This window comes from Magnolia sinica, chromosome 17, assembly GCF_029962835.1.
Source record: "Magnolia sinica isolate HGM2019 chromosome 17, MsV1, whole genome shotgun sequence".
In the NCBI taxonomy this organism is placed as follows: domain Eukaryota; kingdom Viridiplantae; phylum Streptophyta; class Magnoliopsida; order Magnoliales; family Magnoliaceae; genus Magnolia; species Magnolia sinica.
The window spans coordinates 3,229,635-3,245,021 of NC_080589.1; the positions used below are offsets into that span (position 1 = coordinate 3,229,635).

The 15,387-nt window shown below is 39.6% G+C and overlaps 1 protein-coding gene across 3 annotated transcripts; it reads left to right on the forward strand.

Annotated features, from left to right (window-relative positions):
- The first annotated feature begins 338 nt into the window (after window positions 1–338).
- LOC131230296 (AP-3 complex subunit mu) lies at window positions 339–11,920 on the forward strand. Of its 3 annotated transcripts, none has more exons than XM_058226145.1 (8): window positions 339–490; window positions 1,503–1,602; window positions 3,256–3,366; window positions 6,489–6,578; window positions 7,468–7,715; window positions 10,025–10,234; window positions 10,325–10,532; window positions 11,326–11,920. In XM_058226145.1, the coding sequence occupies exons 1-8, from the start codon at window positions 456–458 to the stop codon at window positions 11,569–11,571; spliced, it is 1,248 nt and encodes a 415-aa protein (XP_058082128.1). In that variant the 5' UTR covers window positions 339–455; the 3' UTR covers window positions 11,572–11,920. The 3 variants fall into 3 exon arrangements, with proteins under 3 accessions (XP_058082128.1, XP_058082130.1, XP_058082129.1); XM_058226147.1 differs by having other exon boundaries at window positions 364–382; XM_058226146.1 differs by lacking the exon at window positions 339–490 and adding an exon at window positions 608–629.
- Window positions 11,921–15,387: the final 3,467 nt, after the last annotated feature.

Genomic DNA, 15,387 nt, shown 5'->3' on the forward strand with positions numbered 1-15,387 from the left:
GATATGGATGAAGGGAAAACACAAATATAGACTTAGATCGAAAACTTTTTTGGCCCCGAGGAAGTTTTTAATGGTAGGTATTCAATCCCCACTGTTTTCTGTGGTGGGGTCCATTTGAACTTTGGATCTACCTCAATCTTTTTTTCATACTGTAAAATAGTCTCTCGAAATGGATGGACGGTGTGGATACAGCACATACATCATGGTGGGGGCCAAAAAACCTGATGACGTCACTTCAGCAGTGATATTCCTACTCAACCAGCCAGTAGCTAATCCGCGCCCTTTCGGCTGGAGAAATGGCAAACGTAGCACGTGCGGCTCCACAAACGTGCGTGTAATCTCGCCAACCATCCATCAAAACTCCGGTCCGACGCGTCGACCTGTAAAACATTTGGTTCTCCGTCTGCTCTCCTCTCCTCTCCTCTCCTCTCTCTGAGATTGATTTCTATACAGAAATGTTGCAGTGTATTTTCCTTCTGTCAGACTCAGGGTAAGCTCTGACTCGTCTCACCTAACCCGTCTTTTCCTTCAAAATACTCAAGAAATCAGATTTTCCATTTTCCAATTTTGGTTTTTTTACTTCTATTCCTTCCGGTTTCGGGTCGATCTTCCAACCTCGACCGGCGCCGGTTAGCAGACGAATCCTTTCGGCGTATCTTAGCATGGAGGGATTGTAGGATACGCAACATACGCCGGTTCTCAATTCCGACAAGTGGGGCCGTGGTTCGGTGATCCAGACCGTTGGCCTGTTATGTTCCACTGTGGTAGATTATTCCCTTAAAATACTCCGAGATTGGAAGATTGTATTCGCCGATCTTGGGAAGGTTTCCATTTGGATATGGATCCGTTGCTGTATTACTTTTCGTAAGCGTTTATATATTGGCCCCAAATCGAAAGGTTGTGCTTGTCCTGTTGAGGAGATTTGTGTTGCATTGTCCATCAATGGTGGGGGCACAACAGACTGGCGGTCTGGATTACGGAACCATGGCCCCCACCCTGTTAGAATTGAAAACCTGTATATGCTGTGCAAGGCTTCAGGTTGTCGATCCTTTGATTCACTCTTCGCAAAACCCATTGAATAATTCACTGCGTGCGCGGTGAATTTGCCAGAAGAGGTGTGGCACACGTGCCACATGTGTTAGATCTGGGCCATTCATCAAACATGGCCCACTGTGGACATGCCCTAGTCCATAAGGGTTAGCAGGTCCATTCATCAAGTGGGTCAAATGTGTATTTTGAATATGGTTCATGGTTCCTTTTTTTATCCCCTCCAAGTGTCCTTTTTCTTGTATGCTTGTAGCATACTTGATGACTATACAGGTCTGAATCTTGGACCAGGGCATGCTCATGTGGCCCACATGTCATCATGGACACACGCCATGTGGTTGCATTTCCCATGATTCGCCCATTCAGTCTCTTCTTGCATGGATCACCTTCGCAATTCTCTTATTAGTTCCGTCGTCTGATTTGATGGAATCATTTACACAATGTGGAATCTACAGGGAAGTAATGCTTGAGAAACAGCTGACAGGGCATCAGGTTGATCGGTCGATATGCGCATGGTTTTGGGACTATGTGATTGCTCAAGGGGAATCATTTAAGGTGCGTGATGTTAACTCTGTAAAAATGTGATTAGTTGCATGGAATGGCTCAAGAAAATAAATTTTGTTGAAATAATAATCTTATAATGCCAAGCAATCTCTCGTTTCTGTAGAAATTGAATAGTAGTGAGGCTTATGTTGGGAAATTTTTGTCCACGCGGATTAATGTTGTGTGAATACTTTAGAAGAGCTTTTCTAAGTTGTGCACTGCAGAGAAGCTTGACACCTGTTGTTCATTGGGTGGGACCTCTTGTCAATAGGCCACTGTCCAAAAATAGATGGATTCGAAAACCTTAACCGATGTAATTGTTTTTTTTTTTTTTTTTCCCCTTGGATCCTTATCCTGTTCAATGCTTTTGGTTATTTGCCGTGCCAGACACTTGGGACAATCGGGCACTCCTTGACATAACACGGCAGTTCAAAATCTGTATGTACAAAGTGTCCTCCTGATGTTATTGAAAACTTGCACTTGTTGGACACTTGTGTAGACATATTCACTTGCTCAATTTGCAATCTTCTTCTATTGAATTTCAAGTTTCATTAAAAACGTATCTTGTTTCTTTTCTTTCTTTCTTTCTTTCTTTTCTTCTTCTTCTTTTTTTTTTTTTTTTTTTCATTTTTGTTATGTAAATTTCTTTTGTCAAGCAGAAGATTTCTTGCTCTATGCCCTCAAGCTTGCCTCTGTTCTCTCAGTCTTGAAGAAACTGTTCGTATGGACTCACTCTAACACTATAGGTTTCGAGTTCATTTTGTTGTTAATGGTCCATGTAAAAAAGAGAATCACAAGTCTTGTTCTTCTTGCTCTTTTTGTACTTTTGCAGGAATGTGATTCTTTTAAGAGGCTAATTGATGTTTGTTGTTCTATTTATACAAACAACTATTTCTTATCATGATTATTGCATGATTTCCAATATTTGTTAATTGATTTTTATTTTATTTATTTAAAGTTCAGTCTGGTACAAATTGGTTTTGCTTATAGCAATGTGAATGTTCTTGCTGATAAATGAAATAATGTGAATATTCTTTTAAATTTCTTTTGGCTTTCTATCTGACAATCCATTGGTTTTATTGTTTTCATTATTTTCTTTTATTATTGATATATTTATTTAGTAAAACATTTATTTGTGTTTGGAAGCATCCCATGCTTAGATTATTGGAATTTGCTGTATTGGACACTTTTATGACACATTGACACATGGCACCATGCTTCAATTTCGGGTAACCCCGATGGTGGGGCTCATAATGGTTTGCATCACAGATTGTCTTGCCACTTGTCGATTGGTATGCAGCAGATAGGGTACCACAAGCTATGCTTAGATTTCTCTTATTTTCAAAGGAGACTAGAGGAGTTATGATTATCAATGTGGTGAACACACTTTATAAACTTTTCATTGTATGCCGATATTTTTGACAATAATAGTATGTATCATCAAGGCTTCTATGTATTTTGCCTTGCATTCACAAAATGACATGTCTGGGACAACATTGTGTGTCCTGTTTTAAGAGCAACAACTCATTTTTATTGCATGTATTGGTATGATAACGAACATAAATCTTTTGAAGATTTTATCCTAGGTAGGTTTAATTACATTTCATTTTGTGCAATGCTTTTTCCATCCAGTTAATTTGGTTATGTTCTTTCTTTGGGTTATAGCTTCTACCAGTGATTGCTTCACCAACACATTATCTTTTCCAAATCGTTCGTGAGGGAATCACGTTCTTAGCATGCACACAGGTTGAAATGCCGCCTTTGATGGGAATTGAGGTGAGTCATTCTTGTGAATTTGTTGACTCTCAAGTACATTTTCAATGATTACACTTGAGTCTTTGCACAGATAGATGGATTCTGTGGATTTCTTGTAGCTATTAGAGGTCGGTAGTCAGTTTCTACATGCTTAGTTATAATGCAGCTTCCCACATTGCAAAATACATTTTTATTCATTTTCCAGGAGTTTTATTTTAAAGCGGCAATTTTCTGGGAAGATGGATGGGCTCTTTAATGTGGCTTCTCTTATGTAATTTGTTTATATTTCTTCTTTTAGCAATAAAATACAAGTTGATTTTGCCATAAAATTATTGTGGAAGCTAATACACAGTAGATATTCTTCAAGATGAAGTTACAACCTTCTTCTGTGGACTGTGGCTTGAAAATTTTCAAAACTTCATGCAAGGAAGTATCTCCCCTCATCAAAATGCTAAAAGGGTTGCCTTTTCTCTTTTAAATGGCTTTTGCAGTGAAATTTGAATCACAATAAAATAATTAAGCCCAACTACTTCATTTTACTTGCAAAGACAAGAGTCTGCTGGATTATCTTTTAAAAAAAAACTACTCAGCGCTTTTTAATAATTGTCAACTATTTTCTTGTGTTTTAACTTGTTATTTCTGATTCATTAGGTGTGTCATATGAATTATGATATAGTATTGTAATTTAATTTTGCTACTCTTTAACTTTGGGAAAGAGTTGTTAAGCAAAAACTAAGGCATGAGATGAATGTATCAGAAAATCAGTTTAGTTTCATGTTAGGGAGGTCTACCACTAAAGAGTGATAGAGAAATATGGGAGAGGAGGAAGTATCTCCACGTAGTCATTATTGACCTAGAGAAAGCTTATGATAGGGGTCCTGGACTTGGAGAGTTAATTTGGTGGGTGTTGGGAAAGAAAGGAGTTTCAAGAGGATTTATTCTCATGATTAAGGATATGTATGATGGTGCAGTAACAAATGTGAGGAGCACTAGTAGAGAGAGACAAGGGAGTTCGCAACTACTGTAAGCTTGCACAGGGTCGACTTGAGCCCATACCTTTTCGCATTAATTGTGGACGAGTTAACGAGGCATTTGTAGGAATAGATCCCATGATGTATGTGTTTTTTAGATGACATAGTTTTAATGGGCAAGACAAGGGAGGGCGTGAACACAAAACTAGGTTCATTGAGGGATGCTTTAGAATTTGAAGGATTTAAAACTACTCGGACTAAAATGGACTATATGGATTGCAATTTTAGTAACATTTGGAGTTGGAACGAGGAATTTGTTAAGATTGTTGGCCAAGAAGTTTCCCAGAAGAACCACTCTCAATATCTTGGGTGGATAATTCATGAGAGTGGAGAGATTGAGAAGGATGTTACCCACAGAATTCAAGCGAGGTGGAAGAAATGGAGATGTGCCTTTGGAGTTTTATGTGATTGTCTTTACCCCTCAAACTAAAAGAGGAAATTTTATAGGATGGCTATAAGACCAACCATGGTTTATGGGATAGAATCTTGGACAGTTAAGGAACAACATTTTCATAGGATGAGTGTAGCTGAAATGAGGACGTTGAGATGGTTGAGTGGCAAGGCAAGGAATGATAGAATTAAAAATGATGCGTTTGAGGGAATTTAACAGTAGCACCAATAAGTAATAAGATGTGGGAAAGTAGACTTGGATGGATTGGTCATGTGCAATAGAGACCAAGAATTGTGTTAGTTAGGAGTGAGTTGGTACAAGTTGAAGGTTCTAAAAGAGTAAGGGGAAGGCCCAAAAGGATGTGGGTGGAGGTCGTAAGAAAAGACTTGACCTATGGTCTAACTGAAGTTATGGGCCTTTTGGCCCTTGATAGAGTGGAATGGTGGAAAAGGATTCATGTAGCTGATCCCAATTAGTTGGGATAAGGCTTAGATGATGACAACAACAACTCTTCAACAGTCTAGGAAAATTGTCGTGGAAGAAAAACTAGCTACATCAACTAAGAAATCCAATTGTGACTTCATAGTGGAGTATAGTCTGACCTCAACCTACTCCACTACTCTTAACTCCTTTTTTATTTTTTCCCCCTATTCCTTTTCTTTTTCTTTTTTGTTCAAAAGAATCTCTTAGCTCAAGTTACACACACACACACACACACACACACACACAAAAACTAAAAATCAAATTACAACTCAACCCAATTAACGGGAAACTGAGTGGGAATCCTTGATGCTAACACCCACTCTACGGTATGAGATTTAGCCCTTTGAAACACCTCCATAACTTTCTCCTTTGATTCCTAAAGCATCGATCATTCCTTTCTAGCCAAAGAAACCATAAAGCTGCAGGTAAACAAAGATGCCACACTTTCTTCCCAATCTTCCTATGCCCCCACCATGCCACTCCAGAAAAAAAATTGCTCAATAGAACACGGCATCACCATTACTATTCCAAATAAGTTGAAAAATAAAATAAAATCCCATAACCTTTTTGCAAACAAACAGTGAATGAAGAGATGATCCACTGAGTCCGCATCTTGATAGCAAAAACAAACATTTGGGAGAATCAACTTCCGCTTGATAAGGTTACCAACTCTTAACACCTTTCTTCCCACTAGCCAAGCGAATGCCTCCACCTCTGGAGGTGCTCCATAATGCCAATCTTAGCTTCTTAAATGTTTGATTGTAAGGGTCTGTTCAGGTGACAGCTCAAAATCAATGTTACTCATTTTTTGGACCACTGGAGCATTATAGCTATCTGCCTCTGCCTCTTCCTCAGCTGTTATGTGGCCCACTTACATGTTGGATATTATTGATTTCTGAGGCATGATATGGTCCTGTGATGGTTAACCTATTGAATGGTTTGGATGCACATTTAGTACCTGTCTTTGCATGTGCAGGCAGGCAGAAAACCTCAATCTGGAAGCTCATTTTCATGAAAAACTTGAGAAGGCTCTTTCTTTTCTTTTTTTTTCAGGCAGTTACATTCATTTCTGCAGATAAAGCTTGTCACTGAAGCAGGCCTTAAGAAGTTCCCTAATTAAATATTTCCTTAAACTAGTAGTACGTGCACATCAGCATTAAGCAAGGACAATTTTTGTGTACCTGAGCATAACATTCAAGATTCAAGGGCTTCCGAGCTTTAACTGTTTGTTTTGTTAGTTCCTTTGTAGGGTAGCAGATGTTCTTTCAGATTATCTTGGAGGCTTGAATGAAGACTTAATCAAGGATAACTTTGTTATCGTATATGAGGTATTTGCATCAATTCTTTTTTGTGCTGAGTTATATTCACAGAAGTTCTTCACATAAAAGAGAAAAAAAGAAAAGAAGAAGAAGAAGAAGCTATTCTATGTTCAACATGATGATTAATTGCAATGGTACATACCATCCCCTCCATGTCTTTGCTGATTTACTGAATGATTTGTTCTTACGGTGCCACAATTTTAGGTTTGAAATATGCTTTATTTATTGAGTTTAAAAAAGTTGTGGATATCCTTTTTTCCAACGGATCTGTATCGTTATTGATTTCTTTTTTGGTCATATCATGGCACATGGGATTCCCTAAACATCATCAGATGGTTAATAGAGGCAAGCACTCCTCAATACCATTAGATGGACTTGTGTCACTTTTGATACCATAGTATTGCATCCATAAAGAAGCAAATCAGGTGGCAGGTTCTCTCAGTCCCGGTAAAGATGTTTTGAGATGGCACTGTCATTTGGATGCAAATCTCATGTTGCAACTCCTTTTGTCCTTTCAATTGTTTTGTATTCTCTATACACCTCACTTTATTAAAGTGATGCATGGACAAAAAGTCATGTGGAAAGTACCCCTATCTTTTAATTTTTCTTTCTGCTAAATTCTATTTTTGACATGTTTGACATATTTCCGTCTGTCTTTTATTTACAGACAAAAGGTCCTTGATTGGTAGAGACTTGGGTAGACCCAAATGAGTTACTGTTGCAAAATTGTTCTTCGTTTTAAGTAGTTTGATGTTGATTGCATTATATGCTGAAACATCTCTTTTTCTCTTTCATGCTAGCAATATCTTGAATTTTGTGCTTTCTTTTAGGTTTCTCTGCGTCACTTGAAGCTGTGTGAAATATAGAACAATGACAGCAATCTCTGGCACAATTGCAGCTTTTGGATGAGATGATGGACAATGGTTTCCCTCTCACAACGGAACCAAATGTCCTGAGGGAGATGATAGCTCCACCAAATCTTGTCAGCAAAATGTTGAGTGTTGTGACTGGTAGCAGTTCTAGTGTAAGCAACACCCTTCCAGGTGCAACAGCATCTAGTGTTCCATGGAGAACAACTGATCCAAAGCATGCAAACAACGAAGTTTATGTTGATCTTGTTGAGGAAATGGATGCAATTGTGAGCAGGTCCATATATGAAGTTTGCCTGACATTCTTGATTGCTTTTCTCAATTTATTCCATTGTGCAATTTGGATATTCAGGCCCTGTTTGGTAGACGCCTAAAAATGTGTTCATTTAAACAGTAATTGTGTGTTAGATCTTCATCTCTAATACATAATCAGTTCATCATCATCATCATCATCATCATCATCTGAGCTTTATCCCAATTAATTGGGGTCGGCTACATGAATCCTTTTATGCTATTCTACATAATGAGTTGATGTTAACAGTAAATGTGTATTGGAGATAAAGATCTCTAATACATAATTACTATGAACTAAAAATGAAATGAACTCATTTTTACGTATCTAACTAAAGGGCCCAATGTTATACAATTTTATGTTACTTGTCATATTCTATTTACACCATCATCTTTGATACTTTGATCCTTCAGAAAAGGACCCCAAGCTGGATAATTGGATAACTTTCTAATGGTGACGACAAGGGATCCCCTTCCTTGAGACGTTGAAATACATATCTAGCTGGATTTGGAACTAAAGAGCTTTCAGTTATTTAGGATTTATAGGGAATTGTACCCATTGGGCAACAACAACAATTCCTGTTGTACCTGTATACTGAGAATTTGGACTTTGAGGATCTGTGGAACCTGATCCTTGCCATTCTCAATGCCTGTCTAACCCGTTGGGTAACATTGACCATCATTGTAAGATCACCATTTAGTTCAAACTCCTGGTCTGCTAAAATTTCATCGGCGTCTGGACTGTGGAGACTACCTTTCAAACAATGTAACATTGACATAGACATGAGTTGCCAGACTCAGGGACCCTAGAAACCCACATGCTCATTACAATTTATATGATAAAGAGCTTTGCTAATCCAACACATGTGCAATAAGGCTCACGTTCACGCTACACATGTCAGCATCAGGCTGGTCCGGCTTTCTACATGTTTTCCGGGAAAAAAAAAAAAAAAAGATCTGGTCCACTCAGCATGTGAGCCCCAATATTGGAAACGGGTTGATGGGTTAGAAAACTTGCAGTCAAGTTTTTCAGAGTCATGCATTTATTTTGCAAACTGTGGCCCACCTGACCACTGGATCAACCTGATTCTTGGTCTAGAGCATCAATATAGTGGTGTCCTGTTCTTGGACCTATCATGCCATGCAGGCACATGTGTGGCATTTACATGAGCTTTATTTTATTGCACACACGTGTTGGCTTAGCAAGGCTCATATGATAAAATATACTATCATTTGCTACTACAGTGGTATGTATGTAATAATATAATGGAAGCTTTGCTTGGAAGTGATGTGCCAGTTGGTGCCAAGTGTGGGTAAAGGAGAACAGTTGATGTCAGGTGGGCAGCTGTTCACAGAACTTTTGCAATCATGAAAATTCCTGTTTTTAAAATGGTTGGAGAAAAAGATCTCTACTACCGGCTCAGATAGCTGGTAGATTGCTATGATGATGTATGCAATATATCAGTTAAACATGAAAGAAACTAGGTAAAGATATATTTATATATAAACATTAGTTCATGAAAGCATAAATATAGAAAATAAAAGTGCATCAATTCCGTACAAGCAGTTTACAAATAAAACTAAAAGACAACAAGGAAAAAGATAATCCCCATGGCTGGCTTATCAGACATTTGTCATTGAGCTTGTGACACAGGACTATTCGTTATTCAATAACCTTTAACTACACCACCAAAGCATCTGGCAAGTAATGCACTTATTTGCATGGGATACTTTCCATGCCTACAATTGGAACTGTACTCAATGCAATTTTTAACTAGAAAAGAACCCAAACCTGTAGACTGGAGTCATACCCCAAGTTCTTCTTTACTTTTATTGAATGCCAATAGGTCGTTACCATTTAAAACAAAAACAAAAAAAAAGAAGAGTAAAAAGATAAAAAATAAAGAAAATGTCAATTGGTCCCAAATGGTTGATGGAATATTACCTGAAACAATCACATATAAACAACAAACTCAGAAGTTCAAAAGCAGCCCTGTGGCATATCATAGAAAACATATCAGTCTAAAGGGTGTCTCTTGGTTGTAGGGTATTTAAAGAGAATAAATAGATTACTGTTTTTCCTTGTTGTTCAGTTACTGTTTCAGTCAGTTGTCCAAATTTCTGCTTGGTCAAAGCGAGCCTTGTTCGACTTCGTTTCAGGCACTGGAGTTTGGGTGCACAAGCTCTCTTGTATTGATTTATGTTGCATTTGCTTCATTTCTGCCAGACATTTCCCATACTCCTCATTTTCGGTGTTGTTTCTTCTGCAGCTAATCAATTTTCCCTTTTTTTTAGAGATGGGACTCTTGCGAAATGTGAAGTATATGGTGAAGTTCAAGTGAACTCTCACCTCTCTGGTCTTCCTGATTTGACTCTTTCATTTTCAAACCCTTCCATTCTGAATGATGTGAGGTTTCATCCTTGTGTTCGGTTTCGGCCTTGGGAATCAAATCAAGTTCTGTCATTTGTGCCTCCAGATGGGCAGTTTAAGCTTATGAGTTACAGGTCTGTTTTGTAAGCTTTGTCATTAATCCACTTCCTCAGCTGTATATCTTTTTTGCTCAATCACCCATGTTGAATTTTGATCCTGAACAGGGTTAAAAAGTTGAAGAATACTCCAATTTATGTAAAGCCACAACTAACGTCTGATGCGGGAACATGCCGTGTCAACGTATTAGTTGGAATCCGCAATGATCCGGGAAAGACAATCGACTCCATAACAGTGCAGTTTCAGCTTCCTGCTTGTGTTGCTTCTGCGGACTTGACTTCGAATCATGGAACAGTAAACATACTTGCCAACAAGGTAAAATTTGGGTATAGGTGTTTCTGTGTCCCGAACCAAGGGATTGGATTCCAGTCCTGTCAGGTTTGGAGATGGGTACCACACATGAGGTACCGGATCCAAATCAGGTCAGATTCGGGTACCCTATTGGGTCTGGTTCGAGCACAAATTACAATTCAGAATGGGGTTTGGATCTAGAATCAGGTCTATGATTGGATCCTGTCTGATATTCTTATCTGGATTTAGATCCATTCTAGAAACTTGCCTTCTATATTTTTTAAATAATAAATTATTAATAAAGGATAGAGCTAAAAATCATGTATTTGGGTATCCAAAACAATTCTGGCTGGATCCGAATCTGTGGACCCAAACTCGACCTGATTATTAATTGAGCCCTAAATTTGGATCCATTACCAATTAAACTGGCTCAGTTGACTCGGGTATCCATGGATCTAGGTACCCATTGACAGTCCTGCACATCATCACTACTTCATCCATAAGAACAAAGTGAGGGGCAAAAACTTTGGAGGCTTTAGGGGCCTGTTTGACTCACCCTCCAAAGGAGTGTTTGAGACCTAAATGCTGTTTTGATCCAAACTTGTGTTGATGTTGTGCATTTGGATGCACTTCTGAAGCCGCTAATCTCATCTCATGCTCGACAAAATAGGTGTTAAAATGCCGACTCGGTTTTTGCCGGGTTGGCTGAAAAGGCAGGCTTGAAACCACCTTTTGAGGAAGTGTATCCAAACTTGCCCAAGACGACTTTCTCTCTAAGCATCACTTTTTTTTCCTGAGCTATTTTACTTTTTTGCAGGTCTGCTTTTGGTCCATTGGGCGGATACCCAAAGATAAAACTCCATCTCTCACAGGAACCCTATTTCTCGAGACAGGCGTGGATCGTTTGCATGTGTTTCCTACCTTTCAAGTGGATTTCAAGATAATGGGCATTGCTCTCTCAGGTCTGCAGATAGATAAATTGGATATAAAGAACATGCCGAGTCGCCCGTACAAAGGATTCCGAGCTCTTACGCGTGCTGGAGAGTATGAAATAAGGTCCTAAATCAATGCTTTATATGAAGTTGTAGCACAGGAGATGTCATTCTCTCATCTTGTATGAACCCATTGAGATTCAGTGTCCTCACACGATGGGAAGGTCTTTCGGAACGGTGCTGCCTAAATGCAACCTACAGCTGTTTGGAGGGTGAAGCAGTGTCCCATTGTCTTGCTTGATGTGAAAGATCAGTTTTTCTTCGCCAATGTTTCAGGTGTGGGCATTGTAATGTTGAAGTCTCAGAGTTTGATCCGCGTTTATTTGAGGAGGGTATTTTACAGGTTACACCAACAAATTTTGTAACTTTAGATGGCTTTTTTGTTGTTGTTGTTGTTGTTGTTGTTGATCTTCTCCTTCTTATTGTTGCTGTGGTTGTTGTTTTTGTTGTTGTGGCATGCAAGACAATGGTGCTGCCTCTGGTACTGTACTATCTTTCCCTACAACAGGCCATTTGTGTAGGAAGTGTATGCTATGAAAAAACTGTGGGTCCCACCATGAAGATCACCATTCTTGAAAATCAGGTTGATTGGATGACTAGGTGGGCCATATCAGTATATTGAGTCAGACCGTCGGTTGTCAATAGATTGGAATCGTGTGGCAAGCCTGGTGAGCAGGTCAGCCTGATGTTTGCACTGGGCGATCATCATGGTGGGCCCCACCATTTTCATGGTATTGATATCCTACACGAGTGGACATGCTGAAGAAAAAGATTGGGGTACCTTGCCTGTATGAAGTGTGTACCATGAAAAAACTATAGGCTCCACCATGAAGATAACCATTCTCGAAAATCGGGTGGGAACGTGTGCATGCAGGTGAGAGAAATGGCGATGGCCAAACAGAACATTTTTTGATGATAGATTTTTGGTGTGTACTATATGCTAGAATCAATGGTTCAATTTAAAATTTGTCAAATGACCCATCTAGGAGGTGGTCTAAAGATTGGACGGTCCTGATTATCGAACATGTGCACTTATTTTGCAAATTATGATAGTTGTGGTTTTCTGTTTGAAAATTTCAAATAATTTAAGAGGCCGTTTGGATCGTTGTATTGGTCAGTCCGGATTGGCCAATTCATGCATTTGCTCCTAATCCGTTGTTTGGAGGCTACATATATTGGTCAGTCGAAGGGTTACTACTACACGATGCATCCCCATCATCGATTTAAGACTTGTGGATAGTGCTGTACACGAGTAGAACCGAGTCGAGCTTGGCTGGGCTCAGCCAGTAGCTAACCCCAGCTCGAACTCAACTCAGCTCGGTCCTCGAGCCTGTCTTGCTAGCTCAGCTCAGTTCGGTCAGCAGCCCAGGCCAGTTCAAGCCGAGTTCGAGCCTGTTCAGCATTTTCTCAAACACGTAAAATGCATCTTCAATTTCTTATAGAATGTAAAACATTAACACTATTTCACAAGTATTTCATCAAACACTTATTGAACAACATCAAAATCAAACACACGGGCGAGCATCGTCAAAATCAAACAGTCGACATATTCATTCCTTCCTCGCCAACGCTTCGTTGAGTCACTTCTGCGAGCAACATTCATATCAAAATAACCAAGTCACTGAGCTGATTCGATCTGAGTCAATTCGAGTTGACGTTCAATTCGAGCTTGGGCAAGCTCAAACTCGGCTCAAAATTTTTTTGAGCTCCAAAAACCAGGTCGACTTGGTCGGCTCCAATTTCCAGCCAAGGCTAGTCGAGCTTTTCCGAGTGGAATCGAGCAGCTGACCGAGCTAACTCGACTCGTGTACAGATCTGCTTGTGGACCCGGACTGACTTGTTCGAGTATGCAGCCTCAACTCGGCCGAGTTGGGGTGACTCACCTGGTGATTTGTGGTTTCGGACCTGATTAGTCCCAACCAAGTCCGAGTTGAGTTGGACCAGCTTGCGAGGTGACCCTGCCACCAGGATATTCCTGATGGCCGGCTCTGTGGGGCCCACTGTGATGTATGTGTTTTATCCACGTCATCCATCCGTTTTTCCAGCTCATTTTAGGGCATGAGACCAAAATACGAAGCAGATCCAAAGCTCAAGTGGACCACACCACATGAAACAGTGGCGATTGAACACCAACCATTAAAAACTCCTCTGGGGCCACAAAAGCTTTGGATCAAGCTGATATTTGTACTTAACCTTTATCCATCTAGGCCTGTGTGACCTTTATAAACAAGTTGGATGGCAAATAAACGTCACGGTGGGCCCTAAGGAAGGTTTCAATGGTCCGTGTCATTATCCCCACTGTTTCCTGTGCTGTAGACTACTTGAGCTTTGGATCTGCTTCAATTTTGGGACCATGCCCTAAAATGATGCGGCAGAACGGATGAACGGCGTGGATATAAAATACATACATTAAGGTGGGCCCCACACCGACTACCACCAGAGATGTCCATGCTGGCAGGGTCATCAGGCAATCCGCTTCCATAAATTGCGCACATGCATCCAACGCTGGCCCACAAATCCGCAACCTCACACGCGCAGCACGTGTGCTAACCTTGCACCTGGTCTTATACTAGGACGAGGTGGCAAAACGGATGGACGGGGTGGATTTATCACAAACATCACGGTGGGCCCCACCTAGCTTCCGACCGCAGGAGGGACGTCGCAGGCAATCCGCGTGTGGAATAGGAGGACAGGGATTATATGATCCTTGGCTGCAGGATCGGCACAGTATCTTTACGTTTTGTATTTATAAAAGTGGGGCCTACCGCTTCGTGATCAAGACCTTTGATCTGATGTAACCCAACATGGACGGACCACGCTGCAACTCGGATTAATAGATCCTAACCGTAGACATGGTGGAATTCAACTAATAATGTCCTACGTCTTTACACGAGTTACTTTGGCACATGTGTCTATAATCCCATTGTTCATCTCACACGATCAAGTACTAAGTCTTGCCTGTAAATTAAATATAAGAAGACTTAGGCTGTATGAGCTAAAAATTTATGTGGGGCCAGTATGATGTGAAAATGACATCCAATCCATCTATCATATGTATCCTATCATGCTCTCTCGATGTAAAAAATAAAAATAAAATCAGGCCAACCCAATACTCAGGTGGGCCACACTGGAGGTAACAGCTGTGATGGGGCTGCCCATTATTAAAAAACCTTCCAGACTACCTGTGATTGTCCATTAGGTCCAGTCCACTCTTCTTTTGCTGTCCTGCGAATATCACAGCAATCAGATGGTCCTAAACACTCAAGGCCGGACTTTCTTTTATGCACGATCTTATCCATCCATTTTTGGATGCCAGTTTGGATCATCTGATTAGCACAATTTTGCAAGGCAGACTATTGAGAGTGGGCCAATCCAATCAGACAGTCGAGACTAATAATATGTAATGCCCACCATTCCAGATGCAACTAGTGCATGGGAAGGTTCTTATGCACTTAAGGCCTGTTTGGATACTCCAAATAAGTTACTTTTAATACTTACAACAGTAGATAAGTAGTTTATTTGAGATAAGTTGTTTATATTCAAGTATAAGTAGTTTCTTTTTTTTATAAAAAAAAAAAATTTTAATTTAAAGTTGGTTAGGGCCTATTTGGGTACCACCAAATAAGTTACTTTTATTATTATTATTATTCACATCAGTAGAAAAGTAAATCGTTTGAGACAAATAAGTTTGGTTAATAATCAATTATAAGTAGTTATTTATTTATTTAAAGTTACTTAATCACTTTAATTTCATAAGTAGAAATCAAGATAAGCTACTTAAGGCATAAGTAACTTATGATCCAAAGGCCCCGTTACTGGCTAGTTCCTCTTTAGGATTTAATAATAATAATAATATTATTATTATTATTATTAAAATGAATTTGTTT